This window comes from Ceratotherium simum, chromosome 29 (assembly GCF_057802395.1).
Source record: "Ceratotherium simum simum isolate JZ-2026a chromosome 29, ASM5780239v1, whole genome shotgun sequence".
Classification (NCBI taxonomy): Eukaryota; Metazoa; Chordata; class Mammalia; order Perissodactyla; family Rhinocerotidae; genus Ceratotherium; species Ceratotherium simum.
The window spans coordinates 540,439-560,744 of NC_141928.1; the positions used below are offsets into that span (position 1 = coordinate 540,439).

The following is a 20,306-nucleotide window of genomic DNA, read 5'->3' on the forward strand; positions in this document are numbered from 1 at the left end:
CCCATCTGCTTTCCGTCTCTATGGATTTGTCTGCTCTGGATATTAGGTTACTTGGATCTACTTTTTAGGTATCTTTTGTGTTCTACTGGTATATTTGCCTGTTTCTTCACTAATACCAAGTCATTTTTTATTTTTATTAACTGTTTATGGATGTAAATATGCATTTGGAATGTGTAAATTGTAAGTGGGCAGTGTGATGAATTTTCACAAACTGAGCTCGTCTGTGAGACCAGCATCCAGATAAAGAAACCAGCTGCTCCAAACCCCCGTTCATGCCCCTTGGGTTACTGCCAGCAGTGATGTTTAGGGCAGCAACAAGCTGTTGCACCAGTGGTACCTTCTCTCCTGATTTCTGGCAGCTCAGGCTGCTTTTGAGTCTGGCTTCTTCTGCTCAGCCTTGTGTTTGTGACATCCCTCCGTGTTGTTGTGTAGCATATGCACCCGTTCTCACTGTTGTGTAGTGTTTTATTGTGTGAATACATTGCATTTATGTGTCTGTTGAACACATGTGCATGTTCCCATTGGAACTGCTGGGTCGTAGAGTGCATGTATGTTTAGCTTGGGAAGCACTGCCGGTGGTTTTCTGTGCACTTGTCCTGACTTGTACTCCCACCAGCCTCGTAAGGCTGTCTGGTTGCTCCAGTCTGCACTGGCCAGTACGGAACCGCCTGCCACATCTAGCTGTTCACACTTAAATTCTAACAGTTCGATCCCCAGTCCTACTCACGTGCTCACTGGCCTCATGTGTCAGACAGCGCATCTTACAGGCCACGCCATCTTGCAGGAGGTTGTCCTGCTCGGCCTGTGCTGTTTTCCATCTTTTTCATTTTGGGCCCTCGGTGCCCTGCAGGGGGGCCTTGTTGTGGCTATTACTCCATCTTCCTGACGACTCATGAGCCTGAGGCACCTTCCGTGTCCAGTGGGATAGGAGTGGACTATCCTTTGCCCATTTTCCTTTCAGGTTTTCTTTCATTTTCTTGTTGATTAATAGGAGTTGTTTAGATACTCTCTGTATGAGTCCTTTGTTGGATGTATGTATTAAAAATATTTTCTGCTCATTTTTCACTCTCTTAATGGTGTCTTTTGATGAATAGAAGTTTTTAAATTTAATAGAGTCCAATTTATCAAATTTTTTCTTTTGTGGTTAATACATTTTGTGTCTTCTTTAGGAAACGTGCCTGTAAGCTTCAACATTTACCTTTCGTATTCATCCATCTAGAACTGATTCTTTTGTCTAAAGCGATTAGGGTTTCAGGGTAGGTGTTTTCCCATATGGCTATCCAGTTGACCTGCCATATTTAAAAAAATATGTTTAGTGAATTTTTTCAAATAAAAGAAGCTTAAATGATAGATAACTGAAAATAATAGCAATCCACAGATAATAAAATTTGAGTATGAATTATCCAATTCCATGAACATATCCAGTTAACATTCATACAGATTGCAGAGTTATCTTTCCTCTGGTCTGTGTAGATAAGACACTCATATATATAGGATGTGTTTCTGGCAAAAATCAGAGATACTCAACATTTTAAATTTTATAAACTATGATTATAACACCAGCATTCTGTAGAAATGTACAACCTTTAATGTATGCATGTATTTATCACAGGGAGTATGGTTGGATTTTATTTTTAAAACAGATATTGCTATCATTATACTTTGGCTTATTAATAATAAAAACAAAACAATGATATAAAATACACAGTGTAATATGTGTTATATAATAATATAATAATCCTGTAATACTATGAATATATGGTATGTTAGGATGCACAAAAATAGTTATTATTAACCGCTATGTTGTTTTAAACTTTTCAGTCTTATTAACATGATAAGAAAATAGCTGCACAGATTTAAGTATTTTCCTATGAAATACAACCTTTACAAAATTAGTGGAGATTGGTCTTTGTAGTTCCTGGCAATGAGTCCCACTTTTATTTTTCTCGTCTGAGTACAGACTGTGTTCTTTTGCCACATTAAGGTAGTAAGGCTTAGTCGCTCTCAAACCACAGGTGGACCCCACTGTTCCCAGGCAAAGGGCTTTAGTGCGTGATCCACACAGGCCATGGTCCAGCTGGGCCAGCGCCCAAGCTGTCATCAGCCCCCTCCCACGCTCCTCTGCTTTCGTCTAAAACTGGACATTTGCAATAACACTGAGAATTTGCAATTTCTGTGTAGTTCTGACACCAGCTTTCTGTGGTTGTCTGAAGTTGGTTTAAATCAACGATTGCAGGCTCTTCAGTTTTACTTTATAGCTGCGTGCTTTACTGAAGAGTGGTGTGTGCAGCAGCTGCCCAACAGGCCTGCGTGCTCAGACACAGCGTGTAGCAGCCGCCGCCTTCTCGCACACCGTACTGGAGAAAGCACTGTCCTGACCTCTTCAGACTTGAGGCTTTATTTTTTATTTTTTTGTTTTTTTCCCTCCCCAAAACCCCAGTACATAGTTGTATATTCTAGCTGTAAGTCCTTCTAGTTCTTCTATGTGAGCCGCCAGCATAGCATGGCTACTGACAGGCGAGTGCTGTGGATCTGCGCCTGGGAACCAAACCCGGGTTGCTGAAGTGGAACACGACAAGCTTTAACCCAGGCCATCAAGGCTGGCTCAGACTTGGGGTTTTTAAATGCTGGCAGTACTTTACTGAGGCGTGAGTAACAGAGTGCAGTGCACAGCCCCTGAGTTCTGACCACAGTGCACACCCGTGTCATGGTGCTGGGACCCAGGTCAGCAGTCACTCCTCCCCACGCCTAGCCTGCGTCTCTGGTTTGGACTGTTCTGGAACTTCCGTGGTGGAGCATGCAGGATGTGCTCTCTGTCTGGAGCCCTTCGCTCAGCGTCATGCTGTGGAGACTGAGCTGTGTTGCATGCCTCTGTGGTTTGTTGTGTTGGAAGCTCATTTCTCTCTCCTGTTAGTGCCAAGTGCTGTGTACAAGACCTCATGCACATTTTAGAACAACCTGAGGAGGGGGTGTTATGAATTCTGCATTTTGGATGAGGAAACCGTGGCTCCAATAAGTCGCTTGCACACACAGCTTGTACATGGTGGGCCTGGGATGCAAACCTAGATGTTTGATCCAGAGCTCACGTCCTCGGCAGAGTTCCTAGTACCTGCTCTAGTGACTTGCTCATGCTGGTACTTCCTATGCCTAAGTTGGTTGTGGGTCGTGGAAAAGCTGGACAGCACAGAGGCTTTGGGCTGCCGTGATTTGAGCCTCATCTACCAGGGTCTGTGCCGCTTTAGGTTTCAGGGAGCACTCAGCCAGCCCTCGCGGAGCGCGTACAGACCAGTGCGTACAGACTGGTGCATCCGGTCGAGCCAGCACAGTGTCCTGAGTCTCCCCTCCATTTGTAGGGAGCACAGCAGGTGCCCCCTCAGACCTGAGGATGGCATGTGACCGTGCCAGGGTCCTCCTACAGGCAGAGGAACGCCCCGGGAGCGCCATGGCCAGCAAGGTAGGTGGCTCCTCTTCTTACTCCTCATCTGTGGCTCTGCCCTTCTCCTGAGGCTAGTGTTTCCTGTGGGGTCTGGGGCTGGCTGGGCCCCCCACATACTTTCCCTGCCATATCCCTTCTGATCACAATACCTGTGTTCTTCTCAAGTCCAAGAAAAACGTGGTTGTTGCAGAGACCCCCTCTGCGGTCTTCCACTATGAGGAGAGCACTTCGGACGAGACTGTCCCCAACAGGAAGACAGACGCCATCTTCAGAGCCGCCAAGAAGGACCTGCTCACCCTGATGAAGCTGGACGTAAGTGGCCCCTCCTCCTGCCTTCTCTCTGGCCAGCGGTGAGCGGGGAGAGGTGCACGGTCTCTTGAGAGGTGGGTGGGCATCTGGCTCTCCTGCAGACTCTTTTCCTTCACAGGAACCACTTCTCTCAGGCTGCCTGTTCCAGGGTAGGGGACCTGAGGCAGGGTCCACTTTGGGCGGGGCTTGGGAGAGCGTGGCTTCGCAGACCCTTTCCCCTAGAGCTCTCCTGGCATGTTTGTGCACAGCGGCTCTGGTGGTCCCTGGCCTCCTCCAGGTGCCTGCAGGTGGGAGGGCAGTGGTCATGAGTCACATGTGTTCTAAAGACTTGGGGCGCCACCCAGGATGCTGGTTCAGGGCTAAAAGTGGTGGCACTCCTGACTGTCTTCATCACTTGCACGTTTTTCATTTATCCTCTTCCTCTCACATTTTAAAACGTTGTGGCTGCCTTACATACAGGGGAGAGAGAATACCCATGAAACCCCGTGTCAGTGACTAGACGGTTAGCAGCTATTGACACCAGCTGGTGCCCTGTGCGGCCACGACCCCCTTCCTCCCCAGACAGACCACGGCCCTGAGGCTGTATGTGGACTTCGTCTGCGTGGCTCCTCCTGTGTGTCCTTTGAGTCCACTGTCACTTGATCGGCATCGTGTCTGTGGGTCGCCCACGTCGCTGCCTGTGATGGAGGCTCCGTTGCTCTTGGGCCAGTGTGTGAAAGCACTGTGCGTGTCCATCTCTTGTCCTTGCTGTGGGGCATGTGTGCCTGGTCACGTGTGTGTCTACATCCCAGGGGGGTGTGCATCATCACCTGTGCAAATTGGCCGATGAGGGCTCCTGTGGCCCTGTGTCCTTGCCAGCAAGCGGGATTTGGACTTTTCCATTTCAGATAGGTGGAGGTAGGGGTGTAGAGTGAGGCTTTGTCACTCTACACCCCCACTGTTTGTCACTGTTTGTTTCTTGGGTTACTGTGGGGTAGTATTTGCTTCGTTTGCCTCTTGGGAGGCAGTGCTTTGAGCCTTCTGCCCATTTCTCTGTCTTTTCCTTTTTGACTTTTAGGGTTTCTTTATGTTTCCTGAGTAACAGTCGTTGGTTGGTTATAGGTCTTGCACATAATTGTCTACTCCAGGATTTGCCGTTTTTGCCTTCTGAGTGGTATCTTCGGTGGGCAGAAGTTCCTAATTATAATGCAGTAAACTTATCAGTCTTTTCCTCATGGTTAGTGCTCTTGGTGCCTTGTTTAAGCAACATTTCCTTACTTTGACTTCATAAAGATTTTTTCTATGTTGTTGTCTAACAGTTGCTTCGCCTTTCTTAAGTTTTAATGCAGATGGATTTAATTTTTGTGCACGACTCGAGGAAGGACTCAGATCCTGCTCACGGATACCTGGTTGGTCCAGCATCATTATTGGAAAGTCTGACCTTTTCCACTGGTCTGCTATGCCTCTGTCATAAACCCAGTCTGTCTGGGTCCTCCATTCTGTTTCTCCACTGTTTTTGATACCTGCACATGGCACTGCAGCTCTGCACCTGGGGCTGCCCTCCCAGGGCCACCTGAGAAAAGGGAACAAGGCTTTCTCCCCACACCCTCCCAGCTCACAGGAGCCTCCTTTCCTGGCCCTCTGGTCAGAAAGAGAGGGTTTTTCATGAAGTTTTTGTCATCTACGCCCACGGCACAGCAAGCATCCTGACTGGGTCAGCTTTCAGGCCAAAGTTGGGGGGTAAAGGAGGAAAGAAAGGAACTTCCCACTGCACCTGTCGTTCCGATGCTGTGACCTCCCTCCCCGCCCCCTGCCGCTGTGGCTCTCAGAGTTCTCAGGCAGTGGCTTTGCCTTCTGCCCAGAGTCTTCAGTTTGATCAGAGGGAGACAGAGGCTGCAGGGGGCTGACTTCCTCCAGACACCTTCCTTCTCAAAGGACGTTTCACCAGGGTAAGTTTAGGTTACACGTTGGCGACAGCTCACTGACTCCGGCCCCCAGTGTCGCTGCTGGAGGTCGAGTGCTCCTTTGAAGATAACTTCTTCCTTTTGCTGCTTTTAAGATATATTTTTGTCTTTGGTTTTCTGCAATTTCATTATGACAAAACTGAGTATGGATTTCTTTTTATTTATCTTGCATGAAACTCCTTGGGCTTCTTCAATCTGTGTCTCTGAAGTCCTGTTGAAAAATTATCAGCACTATCTCTTCAAATATTGTCTCTGCCCATTTTCTGTCTTCTTCTTCAGAAACTCAAATGAATGTATGTTCTTATTTATCCTTTGTAAGTTGTACCCTTTCTTCTGTATTTTCCATTAAAAGAGTCTGTACTAATCAACAACTACAGCAAAGTCGCAGGGTACAAAATCAACCTACAAAAATCAGTTGCATTTCTCTATGCTAATAACGAACTAACAGAAAGAGAGCTCAAAAAGATAATACCATTTACAATTGCAACAAAAAGAATAAAATATCTAGGAATAAATCTTACCAAGGTGAAAGACCTATACAATGAAAACAATAAGACATTATTGAAAGAAACTGACGGTGACATAAAGAAATGGAAAGATATCCCATGCACATGGATTGGAAAAATAAACATAGTTAAAATGTCTGTATTACCTAAGGCAATCTACAGATTCAACGCAATCCCAATCAGAATCCCAATGACATTCTTCACGGAAATAGAACAAAGAATACTAAAATTCATATGGGGCAACAAAAGACCCTGAATAGCTAAAGCAATCCTGAGAAAAAAGAACAAAGCTGGAAGCATCACAATCCCTGACTTCAAAACATACTACAAAGCAATAGTAATCAAAACAGCATGGTACTGGTACAAAAACAGACACACAGATCAATGGAACAGAAATGAAAGTCCAGAATTAAAACCACACATCTGGGGCCAGCCCCATGGCATAGCGGTTGAGTGAGTGCACTCCGCTGCTGGCGGCCCAGGTTCGGATTCTGGGCGCACACTGATGCACCACTTGTCAGGCCATGCTGTGGCGGTGTCCCACATAAAGTGGAGGAAGATGGGCACGGATGTTAGCTCAGGGCCAATCTTCCTCAGCAAAAAGAGGAATGGCATGGATGTTAGCTCAGGGCTGATCTTCCTCACAAAAAAAATAAATAAATAAAACCACACGTCTACGGACAGCTAATCTTTGACAAAGGAGTTAAGAGCATACAATGGAGAAAGAAAAGTCTCTTCAATAAATGGTGCTGGTGGGGGGGCCCAGCGCCATGGCTTAGCGGTTAAGTGCGCACGCTCCGCTACTGGCGGCCCGGGTTTGGATCCCGGGCGTGCACCGACGCACTGCTTCTCCGGCCATGCTGAGGCCACGTCCCACATACAGCAACTAGAAGGATGTGCAGCTGTGACATACAACTATCTACTGGGGCTTTGGGGGGAAAATAAATAAATAAATAAAATCTTTAAAAAAAAAAATGGTGCTGGGAAAACTGGACAGCCACATGCAAAAGAATGAAAGTAGACCATCTGCTATTGCCATTCACAAAAATTAACTCAAAATGGATCAAAAACCTGAAGGTGAGACCTGAAACTATAATATTCCTAGAAGAAAATATAGGCAATACACTATTTGACATTGGTCATAAAGGAATCTTTTTGGATGCCATGTCTACTCGGACTAGGAAAACTAAAGAAAAAATAAGCAAGTGGGACTTCATCAGATTAAAGAGCTTCAACAAGACAAATAAAACCAGGACCAAAATGAATAGACAGCCTACCAGCTGGGAGAAAATACTTGCAAAACATATATCCAACAAGGGGTTAATCTCCATAATATATAAAGAACTCACACAACTGAACAACAAAAAAACAAGCAACCCAATTAAAAAATGGGCAGAAGAAATGAACCGACACTTCTCCAAAGAAGATATACAGATGGCCAATAGGCACATGAAAAGATGTTCAACATCACTAGTCATCAGGGAAATGCAAATCAAAACCACACTAAGATATCACCGTACACCTGTGAGAATGGCTATAACCACCAAGACAGAAAACAACAAATGTTGGAGAAGATGTGGAGAAATGGGAACCCTAAACCACTGCTGGTGGGAGTGCAAACTGGTGCAGCCTCTATGGAAAACAGTATGGAGATTCCTCAAAAAACTAAAAATAGAAATGCCCTATGATTCAGCTATCTCGCTACTAGGAATCTATCCAACGAACCTGAAATCAACAATCCAAAGAGGCTTATGCACCCCTATGTTCATCGCAGCAGCATTCTCTATAGCCAAGAAGTGGAAGCAACCCAAGTGTCCATCAAGTGATGATTGGATAAAGAAGATGTGGTATATATATACAATGGAATACTACTCAGCCATAAAACAAGACAAAATTGTCCCATTTCCAGCAACATGGATGGACCTGGAGGGTGTTATGTTAAGTGAAATAAGCCAGACAGAGAAAGACAAATACCACATCATCTCACTCATATGTTGGAATATAAACCAACACACGGACAGAGAGAACTGTATAGTGGTTACCAGGGGCAAGGGGGTTGGGGGGGGTGGGCACAAGGGGTGAAGGGAGACATGTATATGGTGATTGACAAACAATAATGTTCAACCAAAATTTCACAATGTTATAAACCATTAAGACATCAATAAAAAAAATTCTTCAATATATACACATACACACAAAAAAGTCTGTACTTGAATATAGATGTTTTTATTTAAATTCACTAGTTCTCTTTTTACAGTGCTAATCTACTAATAAACCTGTGCGTTGAGTTCTTGAGTTTGGTTATCCTATTTTATGGCTCAAGAATGTCTACTTTTTTTAATCCAGTGTCACTGTTGAATAGTTTTTAGTTGTGGCCGAATGTTTCAAGTTAGCTTTCATGTTCTTCAGCAGTGAGCACACATGCGTTTCTGCAGCTGTCAGGTCTCTCCCTCGGAGCCCCTGTTTTGTTCCCATGGTCCTTGCTCAGAGCGCCTGTCTCTCATTGTGCCTGGTTGTCCGGGGTGACTGTGTGTACAGCACTCACTTGTAGCACTTGCCCGAGCCTGAGATGATGTGACCTTCTTGCACGAGGGGCTCTAGTAGCTTTTGCCAGCAGTCTGGGGTCTCCATATACTCAAGCTCAAGGCCACCCAGATGTCCCAAAGCTGGACTTCAGAATTCCTCAGTTATGCTTAAAAAATTTTTATTTGTGGTATTTAATCCATCAATAAAACTTTCAGATAATTTTAGTTGACATTTTTCTGAGTTTCATTTTAGTGATTTTAAACAAACTTGTTTTTATTATTTTATTTTTTATATTCAATCGTTGGTTCATCTAGAATTTATTTATTTTTTATCTACTTATTCACTGTGGAAAGCTTCAAACATTTCAGAAGGCAGTGGCCTTCTGAACCCCAGGTACCTATCACCCAGCCAAGAACTACCCATTCATAGCTAGTCTTTTTATAACTCTACTCCTAATCCCTCCCCAGTCATTTTCTGTCTGAAAAACTTCAAACACTGTATCCTAGCACATCATCCCTCTCTAAAGGCTAAGGACCATGTTTTAAAACATAACCACAATGTCATTATCACAACTAAAATGTTGAAAAGGCCTCATATCCTGAGCCACCCAGCCAGTGTTCATGTTTCCTCAACTACATCATGCATGGGTTTTTTTCAATGCTTATTAAATTTTTTTAGCAGACTTTATTTTTTAGAGCAGTTTTAGGTTCACAACAAAATTGAGCAGTATGTAGAAATTTCCCATAGAGGCCCCCTGTCCGTACACATGCACAACCTCGCCCATTATCAACATCCCCCACCAGAGTGTCCATTTATTACAACTGATGAACCTACAAGTCGTTATCACTCAGAGTCCATAGGTTACACTGGGGTTCACTCTTGGTGTTGTATATTCGGTGGGTTTGGACAAATGTATAATGACACATATCCATCATTATGGCATCATAAAGAGGGTTTTACTGCCCTAAAAATTCTCTGTGCTCTGTCTCTTCATCCCTGCCCCCCTAACTGCTGGCAACCACTGATCCTTTTACTGTCTCCATAGTTTTGCTTTTTCCAGGATGTCATATAGTTGGAATCATATAGTATGTAGCCTTTTCAGAGTGGCTTCTTTCACTTAGTCATATGCATTTAAGGTTCCTCTGTATCTTTTCATGGCTTGATAGCTCATTTCTTTTTAGTGGCTGAATAATATTCCATTGTCTGGATGTACTACAGTTTATTTATCCGTTCACCTACTGAAGAACATCTTGGTTGCTTCCAAGTTTTGGCAATTATGAGTAAAGCTGCTGTAAATATCCGTGTGCAGGTTTTTGTGTGGACCTAGATTTTCAACTCTTTTGGGTAAATACCAAGGAGCATGATAGCTGGATCATATGGTAAAAGCATGTTTAGTTTTGTAAGAAACTTCTCAGACTGTCTTCCAAACTGGCTGCACCATTTGGCATTCCCACCAGCAATGAGTGAGAATTCCTACTGCTCCACATCCTCACCAGCATTTGGTGTTTTCAGTGTTCTGGATTTTGTACATTCTTTTTTTTTTTTTTTTTTTTTGTGAGGAGATCGACCCTGTGCTAACATCTGCCAATCCTCCTCTCTTTTTGCCAAGGAAGACCGGCCCTGGGCTAACATCCGTGCCCATTCTCCTCCACTTTTATATGGGACGCCGCCACAGCATGGCTTGCCAAGCAGTGCATCGTGCGTGCCCGGGATCCGAACTGGCGAACCCTGGGCCGCCGCAGCGGAGCACGTGCAGTTAACCGCTTGTGCCACCAGGCCGGCCCCTGGATTTTGTACATTCTAATAGGTGTGTAGTGGTATCTCATTATTGTTTTAATTTGCATTTCCCTGATGACTTGTGATGTGACATCTTTTCATATGCTTATTTGCTATCTGTATGTCTTCTTTGGTGAGACTGTTATGGTCTTTGGCCCATTTATTTATTTATTTTTTTGTGTGTGAGGAAGATTAGCCCTGAGCTAACATCTGTTGCCAGTCCTCCTCTTTTTGCTGAGGAAGACTGGCCCTGGGCTAACATCTGTGCCCATCTTCCTCTACTTTATGTGGGACGCCTAGGTCCACACCTGGGATCTGAACCTGCGAACCCCGGAAGTGGAGCGCACGAACTTAACCACTATACTACCGGGCCGGCCCCTTTTCCCCATTTTCTAACCAAGTTGTTTGGTTTCCATATTATTGAATTCTAAGAGTTCTTTGTACGTTTTGGATAAAAATCCTTTATTAGATATGTCTTTTGCAAATATTTTCTCCAAGTCTGTGACTTGTCTTTTCATTCTCTTGATGGTGTCTTTCACAGAGCAGAAATTTTTAATTTTAAAGGAGTCCAGCTTATCATTTCTTTAATGGATTATGCCTTTGGTGTTGTATTTAAAAAGTCATTGCCCAACCCAAAGTCATGTAAATTTTCTCCTGTTATCTTCTAGAAGTTTTATAATTTTGTGTTTTACATTTAGGTCTATGATCCATTATGAGTTAATCTTTGTGAAGAGTGGAAGGTCTGTGTCTAGATTCATTTTTTGCATGTGGATTTCCAGTTGTTCCAGCACCATTTGTTGAAAAGGCTATCTTTTCTCCATTTTATTACCTTTGCTCCTGTATCGAAGATCAGTTGATTATATGTATGGCTGGCTCTCTTTTTGGGTTCTCTATTCTGTTCCATTGGTCTTTTTGTCAGTATCTCACCAATACCACGCTGTCTTGATAACTGTAGCTTTATAGTAATTCTTATAGTCAGATAGTGTCAGACTTGTGACTTTGTTCCTCTCCTTCAATATAGTATTGGTATTCTGGGTCTTCTGTCTCTTCATATAAACTTTAGAATCAGTTTGTCAATATCCACAAAATAACTTGCTGGAGTTTTGACTGGGATTGCATTGAATCTATAGATCAAGTTGGGAAGAACTAACATGATGACAATATCGAGTCTTTCTATCCATGAACATGGACTGTTTCTCCAATTATTTGGTTCTTTGTTTTCTTTCATCAGAGTTGTGTAGTTTTCTCATAGAGATCCTGTACATATTTTGTTAGATTTGTACTTAAGTATTTCATTTTTTGGGGTGCTAATGTAAATGTTGTTGTGTTTTTATTTTCAAATTCCACTTGTTCATTGCTGGCATATGGGAAAGCAATTGACTTTTGTGTATTAACCTTTATCCTGTAACCTTGCTATAATTGCTTATTAGTTCCAAGAGTTTTTTTGTTGATTATTTTGGATTGTCTGCATAGACAATCACGTCATCTATGAACAAAGATAGTTTTATTTCTTCCTTCCCAATCTGTATACATTTTATTTCCTTTTCTTGTCTTATTGCATTAGTTAGGATTTCCAGTATGATGTTGAAAAGGAGTGGTGAGGGGGCATCCTTGCATTGTACCTGATCTTAATAGGAAAGCTTCAAGTTTCTGACTGTTAAGTGTGATGTTAGCTGTAGATTTTTTGTATATGTTCTTTATCAAGTTGAGGGAATTATCTATTTCTAGTTTACTGAGAGTTTTTATCATGAATGGGTGTTAGATTTTGTCAAATGCTTTTTCTTCCTCTATTGATAGGATCATGTGATTTTTCTTCTTTAGCCTGTTGATGTGATGCGTTACATTAATTGATTTTCGAGTGTTGAATCAGCCTTGTGTAACTGGGATAAATCCCACTTGGTTGTTGTGTATAATTCTTTTCATTTGTTGTTGTATTCAATTTGCTAATGCTTTGTTGAGAATTTTTACGTCTATGTTCATGAGAGATATTGGTCTGTGGTTTTCTTTTCTTGTAATCCCTTTGTCTGGTTTTGGTGTTAGGGAAAGCCTGGCCTCGTAGAATGAGTTAAGTAGTATTCTTTCTGCCTCTATCTTTTGAAAGAGATTGTAGAGAATTGGTATAATTTCTTCCTGAAATATTTGGTAGAATCTACCAGTCAACCCATCTGGTCCTGGTACTTTCTGTTTCGGAAGGTTATTAATTGTTGATTCAATTTCTTTAATAGATATAGGCCTATTCAGATTATCTCTTCTTGTTTGAGTTGTGGTAGATTGTGTCTTTCAAGGAATTGGCTCATTTAATCTAGGTTATCAAATTGGTGGGCATAGGGTTGTTCATGGTAGTCCTTATTATCCTTCTAATGTCCATGGGATCTGTGGTGATGTTCCCTCTTTCATTCCTTTTTTTTTTTTTTTTGTGAGGAAGATCAGCCCTGAGCTAACATCCATGCCAATCCTCCTCTTTTTGCTGAGGAAGACCGGCCCTGAGCTAACATCTATTGCCAATCCTCCTCTTTTTTTTTCCCCTTTTTCTCCCCAAAGTCCCAGTAGATAGTTGTATGTCATAGTTGCACGTCCTTCTAGTTGCTGTATGTGGGACGCTGCCTCAGCATGGCCGGACAAGTGGTGCGTCGGTGCACGCCCGGGATCTGAACCCAGGCCGCCAGTAGTGGAGCGCATGCACTTAACCACTAAGCCATGGGGCCGGCCCCACCCCTCTTTCATTTCTGATGTTAGTAATCTGTGTCTTCTCTCTTTTTTCTTAGTTAGCCTGGCTAGAGGCTTATCAATTTTATTGATTTTTCCAAAGAACCAGCTTTTGGTTTTGTTGATTTTCTCTATTGATTTCCTGTTTTCAGTTTCATCGATTTCTGCCTAACTGATTTCTTCTTTTTGTTTTTTCCTGAGGAAGATTAGCCCTGAGCTAACATCTGTGCCAGTCTTCCTCCCCTTTATATGTGCGTTGCCGCCACAGCATGACTGACGAGTGGTGTAGGTCCACACCTGAGATCCAAATCTGTGAACACTGGGCCACTGAAGCAGAGCATGCCAAGCCTAAGCACTACGCCATGGGGCTGGCATCTTCTGCCTAATTGATTTCTATTCTAAATTTTGTTTCTTTTCTTCTGCTTACTTTGGGTTTAATTTGCTCTTCTTTTTCTAGTTTCCTGAGTAGAAGCTTAGATTATTGATATTAGATCTTTCTTCTTTTCTAATCTGTGCTGTCAATGTTATAAATTTCCCTCTAAGCACTGCTTTTGCTGGATCCCACAAATTTTGATAAGTTGTTTTTTCATTTTAATTTAGTTCAAAATATTTTCAAATTTCTCTTGAGATTTCTTCTTTGACCCATGTGTTATTTAGAAGTGTATTGTTTACTCTCCAAGTATTTTGGGGTTTTCCAACTGTCTTTCTGTTATTGAATTCTAGTTTAATTCCACTGTGGTCTGAGAGCAGATATTGTACTATTTCTATTCTTTTAAATTTGTGAAGATGTGTCTTATGGCCCACAACCGTAGTCTATGTTGGTGAATGTTCCATGTGAGCTTGAGAAGAATGTGTACTCTGCTGTTGTTGGATGAAGTAGTCTATAGATGTCAATTGTATCCCGTTGATTGGTGGTGCTGTTGAGTTCAACTCTGTCCTGATTTTATGCCTACTGGTTCTGTCCATTTCTGAGAGAGGGGTGTTGAAGTCTCCAACTATAATAGTGGATGTATTTATTTCTCCTTGCACGTCTATCAGTTTTTGCCTCACATATTTTGATGCTCTGCTGTTAGGTGCATACACATTATGTATTGGATTATTGTGTCTTCTTGTTTTTTTTTTTTTGTGAGGAAGATCAGCCCTGAGCTAACATCTGTGCCAATCCTCTTTTTGCTGAGGAAGACTGGCCCTGGGCTAAGATCTGTGCACATCTTCCTCCACTTTATATGGGACCCCGCCACAGCGTTGCCTGCCAAGCAGTGCATTGGTGCACGCCTGGGATCCCAACCCGGGCCGCCAGCAGCAGAGCGCGCGCACTTAACCGCTATGCCACGGGGCCAGCCCCCTGTTGTGTCTTCTAAAAGAACTGACCCCTTTGTCATTTATTATGCAATGCCCTTCTTTATCCCTCGTAATTTTCCTTTCCTGAAGTCTGCTCTGTATGAAATTAATACAGCTTCTCCTGCTTTCTTCTTATTTGTGTTAGCATGATATATCTTTCTCCATCCATCTACTTTTAATCTATACTTGTCTTTATATTTAAAGTGGGCTTCTTGTAGTCAATATATGGTTGGATCTTGTTTTTTTAGCTACTCTGACAATCTTTGTCTTTTAATTGGTATATTTAGACCATTGATGTTTAAAGTGATTATTGATATAGTTGGATTAAGACCTACCATATTTGTTATTGTTTTCTATTTGTTGCCCTTGTTCTGTGTTCCTATTTTTATCTACCACTCTTTTTCTGCTTTTTGTGTATTGTTTTTTTTTTTTTGCTTCAGGAAGATTGGCCCTGAGCTAACATCTGTGCCCATCTTCCTCTATATTTTGTATGTGGGTGACTGCCACAGCATGGCTGCCAACAAATGGTGTAGGTCTGTGCCGAGGAACCAAACGTGGGCCACTGATGCAGCGCACGCCAAACTTAACCACTAGGCCACAGGGCCGGCCCCCTGCTTTTTGTGATTTTAGTTGAGCGTTTTATATGATTCCGTTTTCTCTCCTTTCTTAGTTTATCTGTTATACTTCTTTTTTTAGTGGTTGCCCTATAGTTAGCAATGTACTTTTATAGTTAATCCAAGCCCCCTTTCAAATAACACAGTGACATCATAAGAAATATATATATTGGTTTCTACCCCTAGTTCCTGACCAGAGCTCCTGAATCCCTTGGAATTTCCTGGGTTATAGGAAATGAGAAGACTCTTCATGGGCTCCTGGATGGGGGGCTAGTCGCCAGAAAGACAAAGCCATGGTCAGAAGCTTGGAACTTTTAGCTCCACTCCCATCCTCCAGGGAGAAGAGAGGGACTGGATATTGAGTTAAAAATCTGTCATGCCTATGTGATGAACCCTCCATAAAAATCCCTGACCTTTGGGGTTTGGAGAGTTTCTAGGTTGGTGAACACATCCACACTGGGAGGGTGGCACACCCCAACTCCATGGGGACAGAAGCTCCTGTGCTCAGGACCTTTCTGGACCTCACCCTATGTACCTCTTCATCTGTATCCTTTATTATATAATAAACGAGTAAATGTAAGTAAATATTTCCCAGAGTTATGTGAGCCATCCTGGCAAATTATTGAACCTGATGAGGGAGTTGTGGGAACCCTGATCTGTAGCCAAGTTGGACAGAAATATGGGTGACATGGGGACCCTCTGCTTTAGACATGGGTGTCTGAAGTGGGGGCAGTCTTGTGAGACTGAGCCCCTAACCTGTGGGATCTGATGCTAACTCCAGGTAGTTGGTGTCAGAACTGAATCCTACGACACCCAGTTGGTGTCCAGAGAGTTGGAGAATTGCTTGGTGTAGGGAAAACCCCACACATTTCGTGTCAGAAGTATTCAGTGTGTAGAGAAAAAGAGATTCTTCCTTTTAAACACTATATCACTTTGTGGGTAGTGTAAGTACCTTGTAATAGCAAAATAATCGTAAATCCTCCGTCTGGTCCCTTGTATTAACATTTCTTGCAAGAATCTGTTACCAGATTCTTACAAGGAATCTGGTAACAGATTCCCTCTGTTTTCATTTGTCTGAGAAAGTCTTTATTTCTCCTTCACTTTTGAAGGATAATTTCACAGGGTACAGAATTCTAAGCTGGTGTTTTTTTCTCTCAACTCTTTGAATATTTCAGTCCACTCTCTTGCCTGCATGGTTGCTGAGAAGTAGGATGTAATTCTTACCTTTGTTCCTGTATAGATAAGGTGTTTTTACCTCTGGCTTCTTACAGGGTTTTTTCTTTATCTTTGACTTTTTGTAATTTGAATATATGTCAAGGTGTAGTTTATCCACTTGGTGTTCTCTGAGCTTCCCGTGGTTCGGTGTCTGACATTAATTTCAGTCATTAGTGCTTCCAATATTTCTTCTGTTTCTTTCTCTCTTCTGTTTCTGGAATTCCCATCAGGCATATGTTACTGCTTTTGTAGTTGTCCCACAGTCCTTAAATATTCTGTTCTATTTTTATCAGTCTTTTTTCTGTTTGCTTTTCAGTTTTGGAGATTTCTGATGACATACCTTCAAGCACAGAGATTCTTTCCTTAGCTGGAGCGACCTGGATGCCTGGTTGAAAAGGCTGGTCCAATGCACTCTGTGCTTCTGACCTGGAGCGTGTAGCTTGTATGGAAAAGGGCTTCCCACCCCCATGTTCTTGCCAATTAGGCCAGCACTATTCATTAAATAAATTGTCTTTCTCACTGAAATGAAATCTTCTCTTTGTTACATAAGTTCACAAAAATGTTGGTGTGCATTTCCTTTTTTTTTTTTGGCTGGGGAAGAGTCACCCTGAGCTAACATCTGTTGCCAATCTTCCTTGTTTATTTCCCCTCTCCAAAGCCCCAGTACATAGTTGTGTATAGTTGTAAGTCCTTCTAGTTTTTCTATGTGAGCCACTGCCACAGCAGGGCTACTGACAGGCAAGTGGTGTGGTTCTGCGCCTGGGAACCGAACCTGGGCCACTGAAGCGGAGCACACCGAACTTTAACCATGAGGCCATCAGGGCTGGCTCTGATGTGCATTTCTGATTTTCTGTCTTTCCCACCATGTTTTATCTGTCCTGTGCTGATATGACCAGTTTGATATCAGAGGCTTTACAGAGTGCTCTGACATCTGCTATGTCCCTCTTTGTGATCAGTCCTCAGAAGATTTTCTGGATTTTGTGGCTGTGTGGCTCTGCCTCTTGTGGAGCCCAGGTACGGCCTCCATTTGAGGTCGTTTCTCCGTGCTCCTTGTGTTGACCTCTGCGTTTCTGTTTTTAGGACCCTTCGCTGTTGGATGGCCGGGTGACGCTTCTCCATGTCCCTGGGGGCACAGTGGTGTCGAGGCAGGGAGACCAGGTGAGTGAAAAGCTGTGGGGTTCAAGGGAGGAGTCACCAGGGCTGCCCAGTCCTGTAACCTGGCCCTGGATGGAGCTTGGAGGAGGCAGCCTGACTGTGGTCCAGCCTGGGCGTATGCTGGATGCACAATGCAGGGTCTGTTGTCACTGTTCCTGGAGGGGCTCTTTCCCTCCAGCTTGTGAAGGTGTCTGCAGACGTGTTGAGGATCACTGAGCCTGTCCTCTTCATGGGAGTGTGCACATTTCCACACTCAACGTACGCACATACACATGCATATTTACCTTAGAGTCATTACTGAGCTCACAAAGTCAGGTGCAGAAGAAATAATTTTGTTTTCTCAGTTTTCAAACCCAGATACAGATGAAAAATAATTTTGTTTTTCATAAATGAACCTAATTTCTGATTGTGAGAACCTCACCCTGCGAGGCCAGCAGAGATAATCTCCAACACCTCTGTCCTCCTGGGAGCTCGTCTCTCCTGGGTGTTGCCTTGTCTGAGGTGTCTCTCTTTGTAAGAGTTGCATTCTCTCTGGCCCCTGCATTAGCGTGGTGGAAAGTGTTTTGTTTAGTTTGCTTTTAAAGCAGCTTTGCTGGGAGAGCAAACCGAGCCTGGGTCCTCACTTCTGTGCCACTCGTCCTCTGGAGCAACACCATAGGGGCCCAGGTGCCCACAGCCGGCCACCACAGTGCTGAGCTGAGTGCAGACGCAGGGCGGGGCTTGGAGGACAGACCTGCCCAGGCAGCGGGAGCCTGTGGGCACCGGGATGGGAAGACGCAGAAGCCCCAGCCCGGTGGGGAGCTTGGCAGCTTCAGGCCTCCTGAGGACTCTCACTGACACTTTCCCACAGACATTAGCGACGCTTGTCCTCTCTCCCTCCTTCTCTTCCCTTTCTCTTTTCTTTTTTGTCTTTACCATGATCAAGAAAGGCTTTTCCTTTTCCTCGGAGGAAGCACACTGCTGACTCTCCTGCACTGGGTCAGTCTAGGCCATCTGGCTGGGAAAGCCTCTCCTCCCGTAGCAGGCCTCAGTCCTCTCCAGAGCACTGAGCACCCAGGTGCCCCTCAGAGGCTGTAGCTGGAGCAAGAGCTGGCCTCTGTCTGCCCCCGAGCCTCCCAGACCCTCAGACAGCCCAGAGCCCATGAAGCGCAACTGAGCCCCTCTGATTTCTGCCGCACGGGCGCTTTTCTGCACAGACCAGAGAGATGTCGTCCAACTGGGAAGATTTGGCAAGAGGCCATATGATGGACACACATCAGTTGTGGTTGGCATCCGGCTGCTCACATGGGCGTATTTGCAGACGTTGCACCCAAAATGCCTGTGTTGTGTGAGCGGTGGCATGGTGTGGGGAGGGGTCTGCTGGCTGCTGTCAGGTGTCCACCCCATCCAGGGGCAAAACCTGTCAGGGCTGCATGGAGAGGGAAGACAGTGCCCCTCGGAGCCGCTCCGTGCCACTGTCACCTGGGCAAGCAGGGACTCGGGGCCTGGGAAAGGCCCGCCCAGCAGCAGGTGTGGCAGCGCAGGCCGACCAGCGTGCAGGCTGTGGGCTGCTTTTAAGGGAGAGGTTATGTCATTGTCTCTGGTGAATGTTGAGCTGATCACATATTTGTGTGGACAATTAAATACGTCAGTGCCGAGATGGAAAGTGTGTGTGTCTGGCTAGGCTCTCTGCTGTGGACCTACTGAAAAAATTAATCTCCTGTGATGATAATTAAATGATAAAACTGTAGACACTGCTGAAATGTTTCCAACGAGACTCTGTGCCCAGGGCAAGTTATAGGAGACAAAACAGGCAAAGGAGATGCGAGCAGCTCGCCTGGCAGCTCCTTGGCTGGGCCTGCTGCAGAGCCCTGGGCCCCGTGGCGTCCCTGGCTTATGCCTCTCATTTTGTCAGGATGTGAACATCCTCTTTGTGGTCTCGGGGCTGCTGCACGTGTACCAGCAGAAGATTGACAGTGAGGAGGACACCTGCCTGTTTGTCACGCGCCCCGGGGAGATGGTGGGACAGCTGGCTGTGCTCACCGGCGAGCCCCTCATCTTCACCATCAAGGCCAACAGGGACTGCAGCTTCCTGTCCATCTCCAAGGCACACTTCTATGAGTGAGTCCCACCCGCCCTGCCCTGCTGTGATCTAACCACCGGGCTTCTGCTATACCATGTAAGGCCAGGCTCCCCTGTGTCGCACCTGCGTGGCCCTTTGAGCTCGTTCGTGTCACGCAGTCTGTCGTGCCTGTCCTGGGGCCCATGCTGGGCACCTCACAGAGGTCCTGCCCCTTGCCCTGCTCACACTTGAGGAGATAGGAGTCCAGGGAGAAAGGCAAGGACAGTGGGGTGAGACATGCAGGAAGGGATGTCGTGCTGCGGGGCGGCTGCCATGCCTCTCTGCCTCTGGAAGCCAAAGTAAACTTGGGCTCCTTCTCAGGAAGGTAGTTAGTCTGCATCATCTCCTAGGCTGGACGTAAACCCTGGTAAACCCCACCCAGTCCCTTCAGGCCCAGATGTGTCCTTGGCCTGCTGGGGGAGCCTGGGGCCGGTCCCCTGCCTGATCCCTCTGTGTGTGTGTCATCTGTGTGTGCTTGTGTCTGTGTGTGTGTGCTCACAGCATGAGACCCTGATATAGGCAGTTCCTGCCCTGCAGACATCCTCCAACTGATGTCCTGAGGAATCTCATCCCACCCCGGGGCTTTATGTACCACATTCACATCTCCTAGCAAACTTCCCTCCTGAGTCCAGGCTCGTGTGTCGGGCTCCATCTTGACGTTCCCCTGTGATGTCTCAG

The 20,306-nt window shown here is 44.7% G+C and overlaps 1 protein-coding gene across 6 annotated transcripts in view; it reads left to right on the plus strand.

Moving 5' to 3' along the window:
- The window catches only part of PNPLA7 (patatin like domain 7, lysophospholipase), an 80,927-nt gene that overhangs the window by 23,112 nt on the left and 37,509 nt on the right, over positions 1-20,306 (plus strand). For all 6 annotated transcript variants that reach the window (XM_087418672.1, XM_087418674.1, XM_087418675.1 and 3 more), the window contains 4 exons: positions 3,354-3,454; positions 3,602-3,748; positions 17,453-17,530; positions 19,422-19,627. In XM_087418672.1, coding sequence (XP_087274798.1) covers positions 3,354-3,454; positions 3,602-3,748; positions 17,453-17,530; positions 19,422-19,627 — 532 coding nt within the window. The remainder of the gene's footprint in view (positions 1-3,353; positions 3,455-3,601; positions 3,749-17,452; positions 17,531-19,421; positions 19,628-20,306) is intronic.